The sequence below is a fragment of the Salvelinus alpinus genome, chromosome 29 (genome assembly GCF_045679555.1).
Source record: "Salvelinus alpinus chromosome 29, SLU_Salpinus.1, whole genome shotgun sequence".
Classification (NCBI taxonomy): Eukaryota; Metazoa; Chordata; class Actinopteri; order Salmoniformes; family Salmonidae; genus Salvelinus; species Salvelinus alpinus.
The window spans coordinates 30,811,485-30,826,019 of record NC_092114.1 but is presented as its reverse complement, the minus strand read 5'-3'; the positions used below and the strand labels follow the sequence as shown (position 1 = coordinate 30,826,019).

The following is a 14,535-nucleotide window of genomic DNA, read 5'->3' as shown; positions in this document are numbered from 1 at the left end:
AATATACTGTTAAGATTTTCTACTGCCAAGTTTACACCTTCACTATTGCAGTGGAGCGTTTTACCCAGGAAGTTGTCTAAAAGGGTTTGAATTTGCTGTTGCCTAATTGTTTTTTGGTAGGTTTCCAAACTGCATTCCTTCCATCTATAGCATTTCTTAATGTTACTCAGTTCCTTTGGCTTTGATGCCTCATGATTGAGTATTGCTCTGTTCAAGTAGACTGTGATTTTGCTGTGGTCTGATAGGGGTGTCAGTGGGCTGACTGTGAACGCTCTGAGAGACTCTGGGTTGAGGTCAGTGATAAAGTAGTCTACAGTGCTACTGCCAAGAGATGAGCTATAGGTGTACCTACCATAGGAGTCCCCTCGAAGCCTACCATTGACTATGTACATACCCAGCGTGCGACAGAGCTGCAGGAGTTGTGACCCGTTTTTGTTGGTTATGTTGTCATAGTTGTGCCTAGGTGGGCATATGGGGGAGGGAATGCTGTCACCTCCAGGTAGGTGTTTGTCCCCCTGTGTGCTGAGGGTGTCAGGTTCCTGTCCAGTTCTGGCATTTAGGTCGCCACAGACTAATACATGTCCCTGGGCCTGGAAATGATTGATTTCCCCCTCCAGGATGGAGAAGCTGTCTTCATTAAAGTATGGGGATTCTAGTGGGGGGATATAGGTAGCACACAGGAGGACATTTTTCTCTGTTAAGATAATTTCCTTTTGAATTTCTAGCCAAATGTAAAATGTTCCTGTTTTGATTAATTTAATGGAGTGAGTTAGGTCTGCTCTATACCAAATTAGCATTCCCCCTGAGTCCCTTCCCTGTTTCACACCTGGTAGTTTGGTGGATGGGACTACCAGCTCTCTGTAACCTAGAGGGCAACCAGTGGGTCCGTCTCCTCTATACCATGTTTCTTGCAGGATGACAATGTCTGCATTACCGATTTCTTTGGTGAAGTCCGGGTTCCTGCTCTTTAGGCCAAAGGCAGATGACCTCAGACCTTGGATATTCCAGGATGATATAGTGAAGGCTTTTTGTTCCATAAAGTGTCCAATGTTGTTGGTCGGGGTTTGGCCTCAGGCCAGTAAGTGTGAGCAGAGCCTGCTGAGCATCTGGTACATGCCGTTGGCTTGGGCGAGTGTAAGAGTGGGGGTTGGGCCTGTTTGCCCGCTCACTACCTGGGCGTATGTGTGACTTCCATGTTGATGCCCTCTTTGCGGGGGTGGGGTGCATGGGGTGGGCAGGAGTGGCATGGGTCTGATCTGAGGGGGCCTAAATTGGGTGTGGGCATGGTTGATGTGGGGGGGGTGTGTAGGTCCAGGGGGGGGTCCTGGAGGTCTTGGAGGGTGTCTCGCTGGTCTGGGTGGGGTGTCTATTGATCTGTTGCTCCTGTGTGAAGTGTTGGGGCTTCGTTTGAGAGCGATGTCCTTTAGAGTCCGGGCAAAGGTGGGCACTGCTGCCTTGTAGAGGTGGACCTGGTCATAGAGGCTGTTCAAGTCCAGGGTGGAGTGGTGGGCCAGAAAAACATTTGGTTTTGAGGCACAGTCACGGGAAATGCTTGCGTTTACCCGCTGTATTGTAGCAGGGTGGAAGTCTTTTCGTGGTAGCAGGGTGGAGATAACCACTTGTGCGTTGGGGAAAGTAGAAGAAGCTTTTTCAATCACTCCCTTCAGTGCTGTGGCCACCCTTTCCTGCTGTGCTCTCAGGTCGTTTGTGCCTGTGTGTATTATTATGTGACTAGGTGAGCCTAGTTTGTCCTCAGACAGAAGGTCTAGGGCGCGCTGGGTGTTTGGACACCAGAGTTTAGACACACTGTGTTTGGGAAAAAGTTTTTTTTCTTCTATATATTTCCCATTTGAGTCCATAAGGAGAAAAATCTGTGTCTTGTGTTTGTCCTCAGTGGGTGTGGGGGGGTTGTCAGGAGGGCTATCAGGGTGGCTGACAGGGGGGGTGCTCAGAGGGGGTGAGAGCTGCTGGGCTTGGGGTTTTTCTTTTGTCTGTTCTGCTGTGATGTCGACTCTATGGTCAGGGTCTGGTGTGGACTGTTCTGCTGTGGTGTCGAGACTTTTGTCGGGTGCTGAGGTGGGCTGTTCTGCTGGCGTCTCTGTGGGGATGGCCACCTCCCTAGTGGGTTGTTCTCTGTCACATGCCATCCCCCTCAACCTCTCCTCCAGCAGTCTGATCCTCTCCTCCATCCCCCTCTCCCTCTCCTCCAGCAGTCTGATCCTCTCCTCTAGTGCTTTGTTCTGCTCCTGCTTCTGCTCTTTCTCCTGTTGATGTTGTCTCACCACAGTCCAGAGTGCAGATATATCTTTCTCCACCTCCAGCTCTCCAGGTCTGGTTAAGGGGGTGTTGTTGTGCTGGACTGTTGTCTGGGTCTGTGCTGACTGGAGTGTGATCACCTGCTGTTCCAGCTCCACCTGCCTTACCTCCAGCTGGGTAAATTTATCCTTCATTTCAATGAGGGAGGAGTGCTCTGTACTGGGAGGTTGACTGTTTGCTGAGGGTTGCTCGTCTGTGGGGTTATATGGTGAGGAGGTCTGGTCTGACCCACTTGGGGTGGGGGTATCTTTATCAAGGGAGAGCTTCTCCTGCTGGGCTAATTCTTTGATTAGGTGAAAGTCCAGCTGAAACTGTTTGTGGTTGCCCTGTACCATTATTGTTCCAGACTTATATAGATTTATATTAGCTGACTCCTCGTCCTCGTTGTCAAGAATCCTGAGTTTCCACCCCTCGTTAACCCCCCCTCTCTTGACAGAGGGGTAGTGTGCTAATATAGCACTGTGCCATGCCAGGGGATGGTTTGTGTGGAAGATAAGGTTGCTGATGTTCCCATTTTTGTAATAGTCAGCAAAAAGTGTCTCTTGATTTTCCATAAGGAGCTTCATTTTGTGATCTTTTCTTGCCTTATCATTCTTAACACTCACAGGGTAATGTATTTTAATTACCTCTGAACAGCGGGAGGCAGCTTCTAAGGCCTCTCCATTTGGTTGGGGTAGACTATTCGACTCTCCTGCCATTGTTGGGCTAATGTGCTTTGACACCTCTCACTTGACACGTCAGTGCTAGTTGAAGCTGTATCAAGCTTGGAAGAATTATGTTACCATTCAGGCCTTATAAAGTAATGTCATGTATTTTTCTTCTTGGCTTTTGGAAATAGAATATAGTTTCAGACTAAACATTACTCACTCAGTTCCAGGTTGGGTGGTGTTTTCAGGTTTCTGTTGTTTTCCAGAGAATATGCTGTAAAGAATTATAAACCTTGGTTGTTGTGAACTTTTCAGGTGATTCCGTAATTCCGTCCAAAATCAGGTTGTAGGTTTTGAGTTTTGATTTGAAGTGAAGGTTATGTAGTAGAGGGTAGCATCCTGTATGTGTTCCTGACAAAAAATCCAAGTTTATCTAACTCTAAACCTATCTTTTTTTAAAGAAAATGCTGAAAAATGCAGGAGCTCATCTGATCGTGACCTCTCTCTCTCTCTCTCTCTCTCTCTCTCTCTCTCTCTCTCTCTCTCTCTCTCTCTCTCTCTCTCTCTCTCTCTCTCTCTCTCTCTCTCTCTCTCTCTCTCTCTCTCTCTCTCTCTCTCTCTCTCTCTCTCTCTCTCTCTCTCTCTCTCTCTCTCTCTCTCTCTCTCTCTCTCTCTCTCTCTCTCTCTCTCTCTCTCTCTCTCTCTCTCTCTCTCTCTCTCTCTCTCTCTCTCTCTCTCTCTCTCTCTCTCTCTCTCTCTCTCTCTCTCTCTCTCTCTCTCTCTCTCTCTCTCTCTCTCTCTCTCTCTCTCTCTCTCTCTCTCTCTCTCTCTCTCTCTCTCTCTCTCTCTCGTTGGAGTGCATGCTGGGAGTGAGTTGTAAAGCAGGAGTGTTTGTGAGCGCGAATGGAATTTCTTTTCACTCTATTGGGTTTTGGTATGTAGATATATATATATATTCATTAGTTTAGTTGTTTTAAGGGTATATTGTTTAACTATCATTAAGCACGTATAAGGGTGGTGGGATCGTTGAGGTTGTTTGTTTGTTTTTTCGCGAGGGCACAACCAGCGGGTGGGGCTGGTTGAAATGGCCACTCGAGGAAGTGTAGAGTTTGAAAAACTTAGCCGGAGGAATGGGGTAAAGATTCCAGCCGCGGCAGGGTGTTCAGTAGAAGAATGTAGCCTGGCTGTGGGTGCTATCATTGGGTATGATAGCATCAAATCAGCCTCAAGGATGAATAGCGCTGTAGTGATCTTTTTAGATTCTATTGAAAAGGTGAATAAAATAGTCGAGACGGGTGTTGTGTTGCGGGAGACACAGACGCAAGTATTTCCGCTTATGAATCCGGCGAAAAAAGTGATACTGTCTAACGTGCCACCTTTTGTTAGAGATGAAATATTGGAGCGAGAGTTATCTCGTCATGGTCAAATCGTATCTACAATAAAGAAAGTTCTTTTTGGATGCAAATCTCCGTTGCTGAAACATGTCGTGTCTCATAGGAGACAAGTGCATATGATTTTAAAAAAGGACGTAGACGAACTGAATTTAGCGTTCAGTTTTAAGATTGATGGATTTGATTATGTATTTTATGCTTCGACGGAATCAATGAAATGCTTTGGTTGTGGAAAAGAGGGGCATTTGGTGCGCAGTTGTCCCGAGAATGAGCGCGCTGAGACCGGTAGTGGGTATAGTGCTGGTGCAAATAACGCACCACTGCGAAGGGATGAACATGCTAAGGGTGCAGGGGAAGGGAGAAGGTGGGCAGATGTGGTTGGAAAAGTAGGAGAGGAAGGCATTGTGGATAAGGTGGAAATCGTGGTAGATCAGAAAAAAGAGGGAGGGGAAACAGGTGGTGAGATTGCGACTGCCGTCGCTGAGGTGGTGCTGGAAAATGAAATTGGAGGGCAAGAGGAGATTGAAATAACGGAAAAAGAAGCAGATGTTTTCAAAATACCTAGGAGTAAAAGGAAGAACGTAAGGGGGGGTGAAGGGTCTAGTTCTAAGAGAAAGGTAGAGAGTGATAAATCAGTTGAAGATGAACAAGTGGTAGAGATGGTGGAGTTTTCTTCTGGGGAGGATAGCGAGAGTGAGTCTTCTGACGCGTCACAACAATGTAGCGAGACAAATGGGATAGAAGGGAGATATGGAATTGAGAAGATACGTCAATTTCTGAAGTTGACAAAAGGGAAGAAATATATGCAGGATTACAATGTAACTGATTTTTTCCCTGAAAGTGAATTGTTTATTGAATCAGCAAAGTTTCTGATGTCAAAAATTACAGGAGGAGGGTTGAAAAGCCCTGAAATTGCTAGACTCAAGAAAGTGGTCACGAGAGTGATAAGTGATGTAAATTCGAAAGAAAATGAAAGAGTTCAGTTGCAGTTTTAACTCTGTAAAGAGATGTGGTGGCTGTATCATCCTCTGTATATTTTTTTCATCCATGAGCAGTTTTAAGATTTCTTCTTTAAACGTAAATGGGGCAAGAGATGGTAAAAAAAGAGCCATGGTGTATGAGTTAATTAGGGGAAAGGGAAGTGACATAATTTTTCTACAAGAAACGCATAGTAATTTGGAAAATGAAGTTATGTGGCAACAGGAGTGGGGGGGGACAGTGGTGTGTAGTCATAAAAACTCAAAAAGTGGGGGGGTGGCTATTTTGTTCTCAAAGGGGTTTTTGCCTTTGTCTTATGAGATTGAGGAGATAGTTGAGGGGAGGTTATTAAAAGTTAGAGCAAGGTATGAAAACATCACTATGTGTCTGATAAATGTATATGCCCCAGTGGTGACAGTTGAGAGGGTATGTTTTTTAGAGACATTATCAAATACCATTGAGAAATGTAATAAAGAGGATTATTTATTTATTGCTGGGGATTTCAACTGCACAGTCAGCGATTTAGATAGAAATCACCAAGAACCTCATATAGCCTCAAGGACTTTTTTAAAACGCCTTATTGTAACACATGAATTGTGTGATATTTGGCGGAGTCAACATGGAGGAACAAGGCAGTACACCTGGGCGCATGTGAGAGAGAACATCATCTCTATGGCTAGGTTAGATAGGTTTTATTGTTTTGAGCATCAATCTCAGGTTTGTAAATCAAGTGTGATAACCCCAGTGGGATTTTCTGATCGTTGTTTAATAACAGAGGTGGTGTTCATTAATGATGTAAAACCCAAAAGTGCATACTGGGATTTTAATACAACTTTATTGAGTGATGCTCATTTCAGGAAATGTTTCAGTATTTTGTGGGAGAGGTGGAGGTCTCAAAAGGCCAGTTTTATATCACTTCAGCAGTGGTGGGATATAGGGAAAATCCAGATTCAACAATTCTGTAATCAATACACGAGGAATGTCACCAAGGATATCACCAGATCAATGAAAGCCTTAGAGTTTGAAATAGTGGAACTCATGACGTTGGTTGAGACCACAGGAGATCGAGGCCATACTCAGGCCCTCAAGAGGAGAAAAGCTGCATTGGCAGACCTGCTGGGTATCAGAGCACAGGGGGCATTGGTGAGAAGTAAGTTTCAGGGAATATCTGAAATGGATGCCTCATCCAAGTTTTTCTTTGGTTTAGAGAAAAAGAATGGACAAAGAAAAATTATTCATTGTCTCAAATCAGCTGTTGGACAAGAGCTCACTAGCCCGAGTGAAATTAGAAAGAGGGCAGCAGAGTTCTATGCTGAGCTCTATAAGTGTGAGTACAAAGAGGATAAAACAGTGACACAACAGTTCTTTGATGGGCTCCCAAAGGTGGCTGCAGAAGCTCAGGTTGAGCTGGAGCAACCATTGTCTTTGCAGGAGTTATACACTGCATTAAAAGGCATGGAAAATGGAAGGGCACCAGGCATTGATGGGCTTTGATTTTTTAAAGTCTTTTTGGGCTATGTTGGGAGAGGATTGGCTAGCAGTAGTTAATGATAGTTTAACCGGAGGGTTACTACCAATAAGCTGCAGAAGGGCTGTCCTCACTCTATTGCCCAAAAAGGGTGACACTAGGGAGGTGAAGAACTGGAGGCCGGTGGCTTTATTGTGCACTGATTATAAGATATTGTCAAAGGCTTTGTCCAACAGGCTGAGGGAGGTGATGGGGCAAATCATACATACGGACCAGTCCTACTGTGTTCCTGGCAGGCAGATAGGGGATAACATTTCTCTGATTCGTGATTTTTTGGACGTCTCTAAGGCTATTGGGTTGGATGCTGGTCTAATTTCAATTGATCAGGAAAAGGCATTTGACCGAGTTGAACATAAATATTTATGGCACACGCTTGAGGCGTTTGGGTTCAGCTCGGGTTTTATTGCCATGATAAAGGTGATATATGGTGACATTGAAAGTGTATTGAAAGTTAACGGTGGTTTGAGGGCTCCTTTTAAAGTGTGTAGAGGTATTCGGCAGGGATGTTCTTTGTCAGGGATGTTGTATGCCATTGCTATAGAGCCACTACTAAATAGCATTAGAAGTCGCATTGAAGGGGTGTACCTTTCAGAGGATATTCCTCCTATTCGTCTCTCAGCCTATGCTGATGATGTAGTTGTGTTAGTGAAAAATCAAGCGGAGGTGGATAGTTTGAGTATAATGGTTGATCGTTTTAGGGGAATATCCTCTGCAAAGGTAAATTGGGAAAAGAGTTGTGCTTTACAGATTGGAAAATGGGCTGGAGGGATCATGGCTTTGCCAGGGGGGCTAGAATGGTGTAAGGGAGGTTTTAAGTATCTTGGAGTGTACCTAGGAGATGAGGGGACTATGGAAAAGAATTGGAGTGGGGTGGTTGAAATGGTGGAAGGGAGGATGAGGAGATGGCGTTGGTTATTATCTCGTATGTCATATAGGGGGCGCACTATTATAGTTAACAATGTGATTGCCTCTGCACTGTGGCATCGGTTGTCAGTTTTAGAACCACCATCTGGCCTTCTGGCTAAGATACAGGCAATTATTGTGGATTTCTTTTGGGATAAATATCATTGGGTTCCACAAAGTGTTTTGTATTTATCAAAAGAGGAGGGGGGACAAGGTCTTGTACATCTTGCTAGTAGAGCTGCTGCTTTCCGGTTTCAGTTTATTCAAAGGTTGCTTTATGGACCGGAAAATGTGGTGTGGAGAGGGGTGGCAGGTCTTGTATTACAGAGGGTTGGAGGATTAGGATTAAAGAAGGCTTTATTTCTGGTTGATAGTAGACAGATTTCTAGGGAGGGAGTACCTCCGTTTTACAGAGGCCTTCTCAGAGTGTGGAGCATAATGAAGGTGTCCAGACGAAATTCAGCGGAGTCAGTGCATTGGCTGTTGGAGGAACCGCTGGTGTATGGGGCAAGACTGGATTGTACAACTGCAGCTGTTCCACATTTCTCCAAGATTCTGGTGAAGGGCAAAATAATCACCTTAAAACAGTTAATGGCCATGGCTGGGCCCGCCTTAATGGATGGAAGACGGGTGGCTGAACATTTGGGGATGAGGTCAGAAAGGATTGTCGGACAAATGTTGGGGAGCTGCAGGAAGGCTCTGTCAGCGGAAGAGTGGGGTATGCTTAGTAACCACAAGAAGAACATACAAGATGAAGACGTCTCATTTCCAAGACTAGGGATTACACCAAATATCTCAGAGTCAGAAAGAAAGGTGTTATTGATGGATTTGAGAGGGTTGGAGGAGGTGAGTTTGGATGAGGTGAATGGGAAGGACTTGTATAGGGGGTGTGTCAAGGTGTTGAACAAAGATAAATTGAAAAATAGAAAAGACACTCCATGGAGGGTAAAATTGGGCATTGATGATAAAGTAAAGCCAGAATGGAGAGCACTGTACAAGCCACCGTTACAAAAGGGTACTGGTGATATGCAATGGAGGGTTTTACATGGTATCATTGCAGTTAATGCTTTTATATCTGTTATTAACTCAGATGTTAGAGATTGATGTCCTTTTTGTAATATAAGAGAAACTATTTTTCACTGTTTTATGGAGTGTGAGAGGATAAAACCTCTATTGGAAATGCTGGAATCTTTGTTTAAAGCTGTAGGGGAGGTTTTCAATAACACTGTTTTTATTTTGGGGTTTAGATATAGTAAGCAACAGAAAAGAAAATGTCAAATGTTAGATTTTATTTTGGGGCAAGCTAAGATGTCCATTTTTCTGAGTAGGAAACATAAGATAGAAACGGGATATGGGCAGGATGTAAGATGTGTTTTTAAAGGATTAGTGAAAGCAAGAATAAAAGTAGATTTTGAGTTCTTCTCAGCTGTAAAAGATCTCATATTGTTTGAGGAGAAGTGGGCATACGAAGGAGCGCTTTGTTTTGTAGAGGAGGGGAAATTATTTTTTGCTGAAGAAATAAGTTGAATGTAGATGTTATGTATTTATTTATTTTTCGTTTAGGAAGTACATTTGTTGATTCATTTCTGAAAAGACAGTGTGTCATTATTTGTGTTAACATTTGAGTATAAAATAAAGGTTTTATAAAAACTAAAAAAAAAACTCTCTCTCTCTCTCACTCACCTCATACTCCTGTTTGAAGCCATATCCCTCCCCGGTCTTCATCTGGTTGATGTGTTGGAGGAGGTCTGCCACCCTGACCGCAGGGTGAAGTTGACCCGTGTGGTACGGAGAGCTCTTCCTACGACAGTGGCGTCGAGGGGAACCACCCAACAGGCTGCTGGACTCGTTCACTGAACTCCTCTGTTCGTCTAGAGGAGACATACACATGCATTAACACGACACGCACGAAAGACACACAAACACACACAGATGGATACCCAGACATATACACAAAGACGGACACAAACGTACATACACACGTGTTAACCATTACAGAAAATAACATACACTGCTCAAAAAAATAAAGGGAACACTAAAATAACACATCCTAGATCTGAATGAATGAAATATTCTTATTAAATACTTTTTACTTTACATAGTTGAATGTGCTGACAACAAAATCACACAAAAATGATCAATGGAAATCAAATTTATCAACCCATGGAGGTCTGGATTTGGAGTCACACTCAAAGTTAAAGTGGAAAACCACACTACAGGCTGATCCAACTTTGATGTAATGTCCTTAAAACAAGTCAAAATGAGGCTCAGTAGTGTGTGTGGCCTCCACGTGCCTGTATGACCTCCCTACAACGCCTGGGCATGCTCCTGATGAGGTGGCGGATGGTCTCCTGAGGGATCTCCTCCCAGACCTGGACTAAAGCATCCGCCAACTCCTGGACAGTCTGTGGTGCAACGTGGCGTTGGTGGATGGAGCGAGACATGATGTCCCAGATGTGCTCAATTGGATTCAGGTCTGGGGAACGGGCGGGCCAGTCCATAGTATCAATGCTTTCCTCTTGCAGGAACTGCTGACACACTCCAGCCACATGAGGTCTAGCATTGTCTTGCATTAGGAGGAACCCAGGGCCAAGCGCACCAGCATATGGTCTCACAAGGGGTCTGAGGATCTCATCTCGGTACCTAATGGCAGTCAGGCTACCTCTGGCGAGCACATGGAGGGCTGTGCGGCCCCCCAAAGAAATGCCACCCCACACCATGACTGACCCACCGCCAAACCGGTCATGCTGGAGGATGTTGCAGGCAGCAGAACGTTCTCCACGGCGTCTCCAGACTCTGTCACGTCTGTCACGTGCTCAGTGTGAACCTGCTTTCATCTGTGAAGAGCACAAGGCGCCAGTGGCGAATTTGCCAATCTTGGTGTTCTCTGGCAAATGCCAAACGTCCTGCACGGTGTTGGGCTGTAAGCACAACCCCCACCTGTGGACGTCGGGCCCTCATACCACCCTCATGGAGTCTGTTTCTGACCGTTTGAGCAGACACATGCACATTTGTGGCCTGCTGGAGGTCATTTTGCAGGGCTCTGGCAGTGCTCCTCCTGCTCCTCCTTGCACAAAGGCGGAGGTAGCGGTCCTGCTGCTGGGTTGTTGCCCTCCTACGGCCTCCTCCACGTCTCCTGATGTACTGGCCTGTCTCCTGGTAGCGCCTCCATGCTCTGGACACTACGCTGACAGACACAGCAAACCTTCTTGCCACAGCTCGCATTGATGTGCCATCCTGGATGAGCTGCACTACCTGAGCCACTTGTGTGGGTTGTAGACTCCGTCTCATGCTACCACTAGAGTGAAAGCACCGCCAGCATTGAAAAGTGACCAAAAACATCAGCCAGGAAGCATAGGAACTGAGAAGTGGTCTGTGGTCACCACCTGCAGAACCACTCCTTTATTGGGGGTGACTTGCTAATTGCCTATAATTTCCACCTGTTGTCTATTCCATTTGCACAACAGCATGTGAAATTTATTGTCAATCAGTGTTGCTTCCTAAGTGGACAGTTTGATTTCACAGAAGTGTGATTGACTTGGAGTTACATTGTGTTGTTTAAGTGTTCCCTTTATTTTTTTGAGCAGTGTATGTTATATAAGTGCCAGTATATGCTATTCTAATCAAGTGTGTGGCTCAGTGAATGACTGAAGGTCAACCTCCAACTGCTCAACACAACACCCACTAAACTGACACTCTGCTCAGTCCGTCAGGCAGCTCAAGGAAAAGCATGTATCTCTATGGAGACATATTGTATGTATGTATTGACTGGCACGACAGAATATTTAAATCGTTAGAGAAGAGACAGACCGAGACAGAGAGACAGACCGAGACAGAGAGACAGACCGAGACAGAGAGACAGACCGAGACAGAGAGACAGACCGAGACAGAGAGAAAGAGAGACAGACCGAGACAGAGAGACAGACCGAGACAGAGAGACAGACCGAGAGAGAGACAGAGAGACAGACCGAGACAGAGAGACAGACCGAGACAGAGAGACAGACCGAGACAGAGAGACAGACCGAGACAGAGAGACAGACCGAGAGAGAGAGAGAGAGAGAGAGAGAGAGAGAGAGAGAGAGAGAGAGAGAGAGAGAGAGAGAGAGAGAGAGAGAGAGAGAGAGAGAGAGAGAAGGAAGAGGAGGACAGATATTCACAGAGAAGTAAACACAGCTAGAAAGCCTGAGAAACTGAAGATGGAACTTTATCTTAGCAGTGTGTGTATACAGGGCTCAGAGGGAACAGGCTGTAGCCTAGAGAGTGTACTTGAAAGTGTGTATATACTAGGTGGCACAGAGTCTACACACTAGTGTACTTGACAGTGTGTGTATAGAGGACACAGATTGTAGCCTAGCTAGTGTACTTGTAGCAGGGTATGTTCCGTGGTGGGACTCCCGGGTGGCGCAGTGGTCTAGGGCACTGCATCGCAGTGCTAGCTGCGCCACCAGAGTCTCTGGGTTCGCGCCCAGGCTCTGTCGCAGCCGGCCGCAACCGGGAGATCCGTGGGGCGACGCACAATTGGCATAGCGTCGTCCGGGTTAGGGAGGGTTTGGCCGGTAGGGAGGGTTTGGCCGGTAGGGATATCCTTGTCTCAGTATGTTAAAATGTAATAAAATGTATGCACTCTACTGTAAGTCGCTCTGGATAAGAGCGTCTGCTAAATGACTAAAATGTAAATGTGGTGCAGGGAGTAGAGCACTGTCTCTGCACAGCTAGAACATTGTATTTACCCCTCCTTCAGCTCTCTCTTTCTCTCTCTCAGGGCTAGCATATATATTGTAAATGTTGTAGGAGGCACAGAGTTAGCCTACAGAGTACTAGTTTCTGTCTGTCTGTCTGTCTGTCTGTCTGTCTGTCTGTCTGTCTGTCTGTCTGTCTGTCTGTAGGAGGCACAGGGTTAGCCTACAGACTAATGTACTATTAGCTGTCCTCTCTCTCTCAGGGCTCAGGGTGTTCTTGGTTCTTACTCCGTGTGTTGCAGGCATGGGCGTCCATGAAGGAGTTAGCGGTGCGCTCGTCCTGCTGCAAGGTGCTCTGCTCTGTCATGCTGCAGTCCAGAGAACCTAGCTTCCTGGTCTTCTCCTGACGGTACGACATGGCTGCCTTGTTCAGCGCTACCTTCTTCCTGCTGCGGAAAGAAGAGGGGAGAGGTGAAGAGAGGAGGAGAGGGAATATAAAAAGGAGGGAAGAATAAGAGAGAGATAGAAATAAGGAAACAGCAAGGAGATGGGGAAACGAGTGGAGGGGGAGTTGAGGTCAAGGAGAGGGAAACGAGTAGGGGGGTTGAGGTCAAGGAGATGAGATTGGAAGGAAGGGAAAACATAAGGGATTGAGGGAGATTTTGTGATAGTAGCAGGAGGCCCAGAGAGAGAGAGAGAGAGAGAGAGAGATGCTTATCTCCTATGAGTGTCATCATCCAGAACTACAGAGGGAAAGCAGGTGAAGATTGCGCCAGAATGAAAGGGTGGAGGGAGAGACTAGGGAGGAGTCACTTACGGGTAGTAAGAGTAAGAATAGAAGTCCCTTCTGATTAGCATGGAGAAAGGAGGAGAAGATAGATGAGGAGAGAGAGAGAAGAGAAAGAAAACAAAGAGAGGTGAAAAGAGGAGCCATGGTTAGTGAGGTGGCCTCCAGCAAGGCAAAATAAAAATGTCCGTTATTAAATGTTGAAATGTACAGGTAATTGCCAAAATAATGGAAACGCTTGAGTGAATGAGGGATATAAAGTATATTGAAAGCAGGTGCTTCCACACAGGTATGACTCCTGAGTAAATTAAACAATTAACTTCCCATAATGCTTGGGGTCATGTTTAAAAATGCTGGGCAGGGCCAGTATTTTGGCTAACATGGCTAATTCCCCAGCTATAGGTTGACAATGCCCCCATCCACAGAGCACGAGTGGTCACTGAATGGTTGGATGAGCATGAAAATGATGTAAACCATATGCCATGGCCGTCTCAGTCAACAGATCTCAAACCAATTGAACACAATGACAGATTCTGGAGAGGCGCCTGAGACCGCGTTTTCCACAACCATCAACAAAACACCAAATGATGGAATTTGTCGTGGAAGAATGGTGTCACATCCCTCCAATAGAGTTCCAGTTGCTTGTAGAATATATGCCAAGGTGCATTGAAGCTGTTCTGACTCGTGGTGGCCCAACGGGCCACAGAGGGTAGTGCGTACGGCCCAGTACATCACCGGGGCCAAGCTTCCTGCCATCCGGGACCTATATACTAGGCAGTGTCAGAGGAAAGCCCACAAAATTGTCAGAGACTCCAGTCATTAGAGTCATAGAATGTTTTCTCTACTACTGCATGGCAAGCGGTTCCGGAGCGCCAAGTCTAGGACCAAAAGGCTCCTTAACAGCTTCTACCCCTAAGCCATAAGACTGCTGAACAATTAATCAAACGGCCACTGGACTATTTACATTGTTGATTAAGGGCTTGTAAGTAAGCATTTCACGGTAAAATCTACACTTGTTGTATTCGGCTCATGTGACAAATATAGTTTGATTTAATTTGACATTGACTGGGTTCCTAGCTAAATAGATTGCTTAATATGCCAGGGAGCACAGGTACACACACAGCTGTCAACCAAGGTACAGTTAGCTCCACGTTCTACTGGTGGTTGGTTGGTTCTACTGGTGGTTGGTTGGCTGGTTGCCATTGTTTACATAATCAACCATTTTCAGTCACTATGACTCTTCTCCTTGTGACGTCCAACCCTGCTTCTCTGACGTGCATCCCAGCTCCACTCCCGTCCTCATGCC

The 14,535-nt window shown here is 45.7% G+C and overlaps 1 protein-coding gene across 7 annotated transcripts in view; it reads right to left on the bottom strand.

Annotated features, from left to right (window-relative positions):
• The window catches only part of LOC139558427 (receptor-type tyrosine-protein phosphatase U-like), a 291,923-nt gene that overhangs the window by 47,657 nt on the left and 229,731 nt on the right, over positions 1-14,535 (bottom strand). For 5 of the 7 annotated variants that reach the window (XM_071373548.1, XM_071373551.1, XM_071373549.1 and 2 more), the window contains 3 exons: positions 13,260-13,289; positions 12,731-12,891; positions 9,447-9,634 (listed from right to left, as the gene is read on the bottom strand). In XM_071373548.1, the coding sequence (XP_071229649.1) occupies positions 9,447-9,634; positions 12,731-12,891; positions 13,260-13,289 (379 nt within the window). The remainder of the gene's footprint in view (positions 1-9,446; positions 9,635-12,730; positions 12,892-13,259; positions 13,290-14,535) is intronic. The other 2 variants (XM_071373553.1, XM_071373555.1) reach the window with 1 other exon arrangement.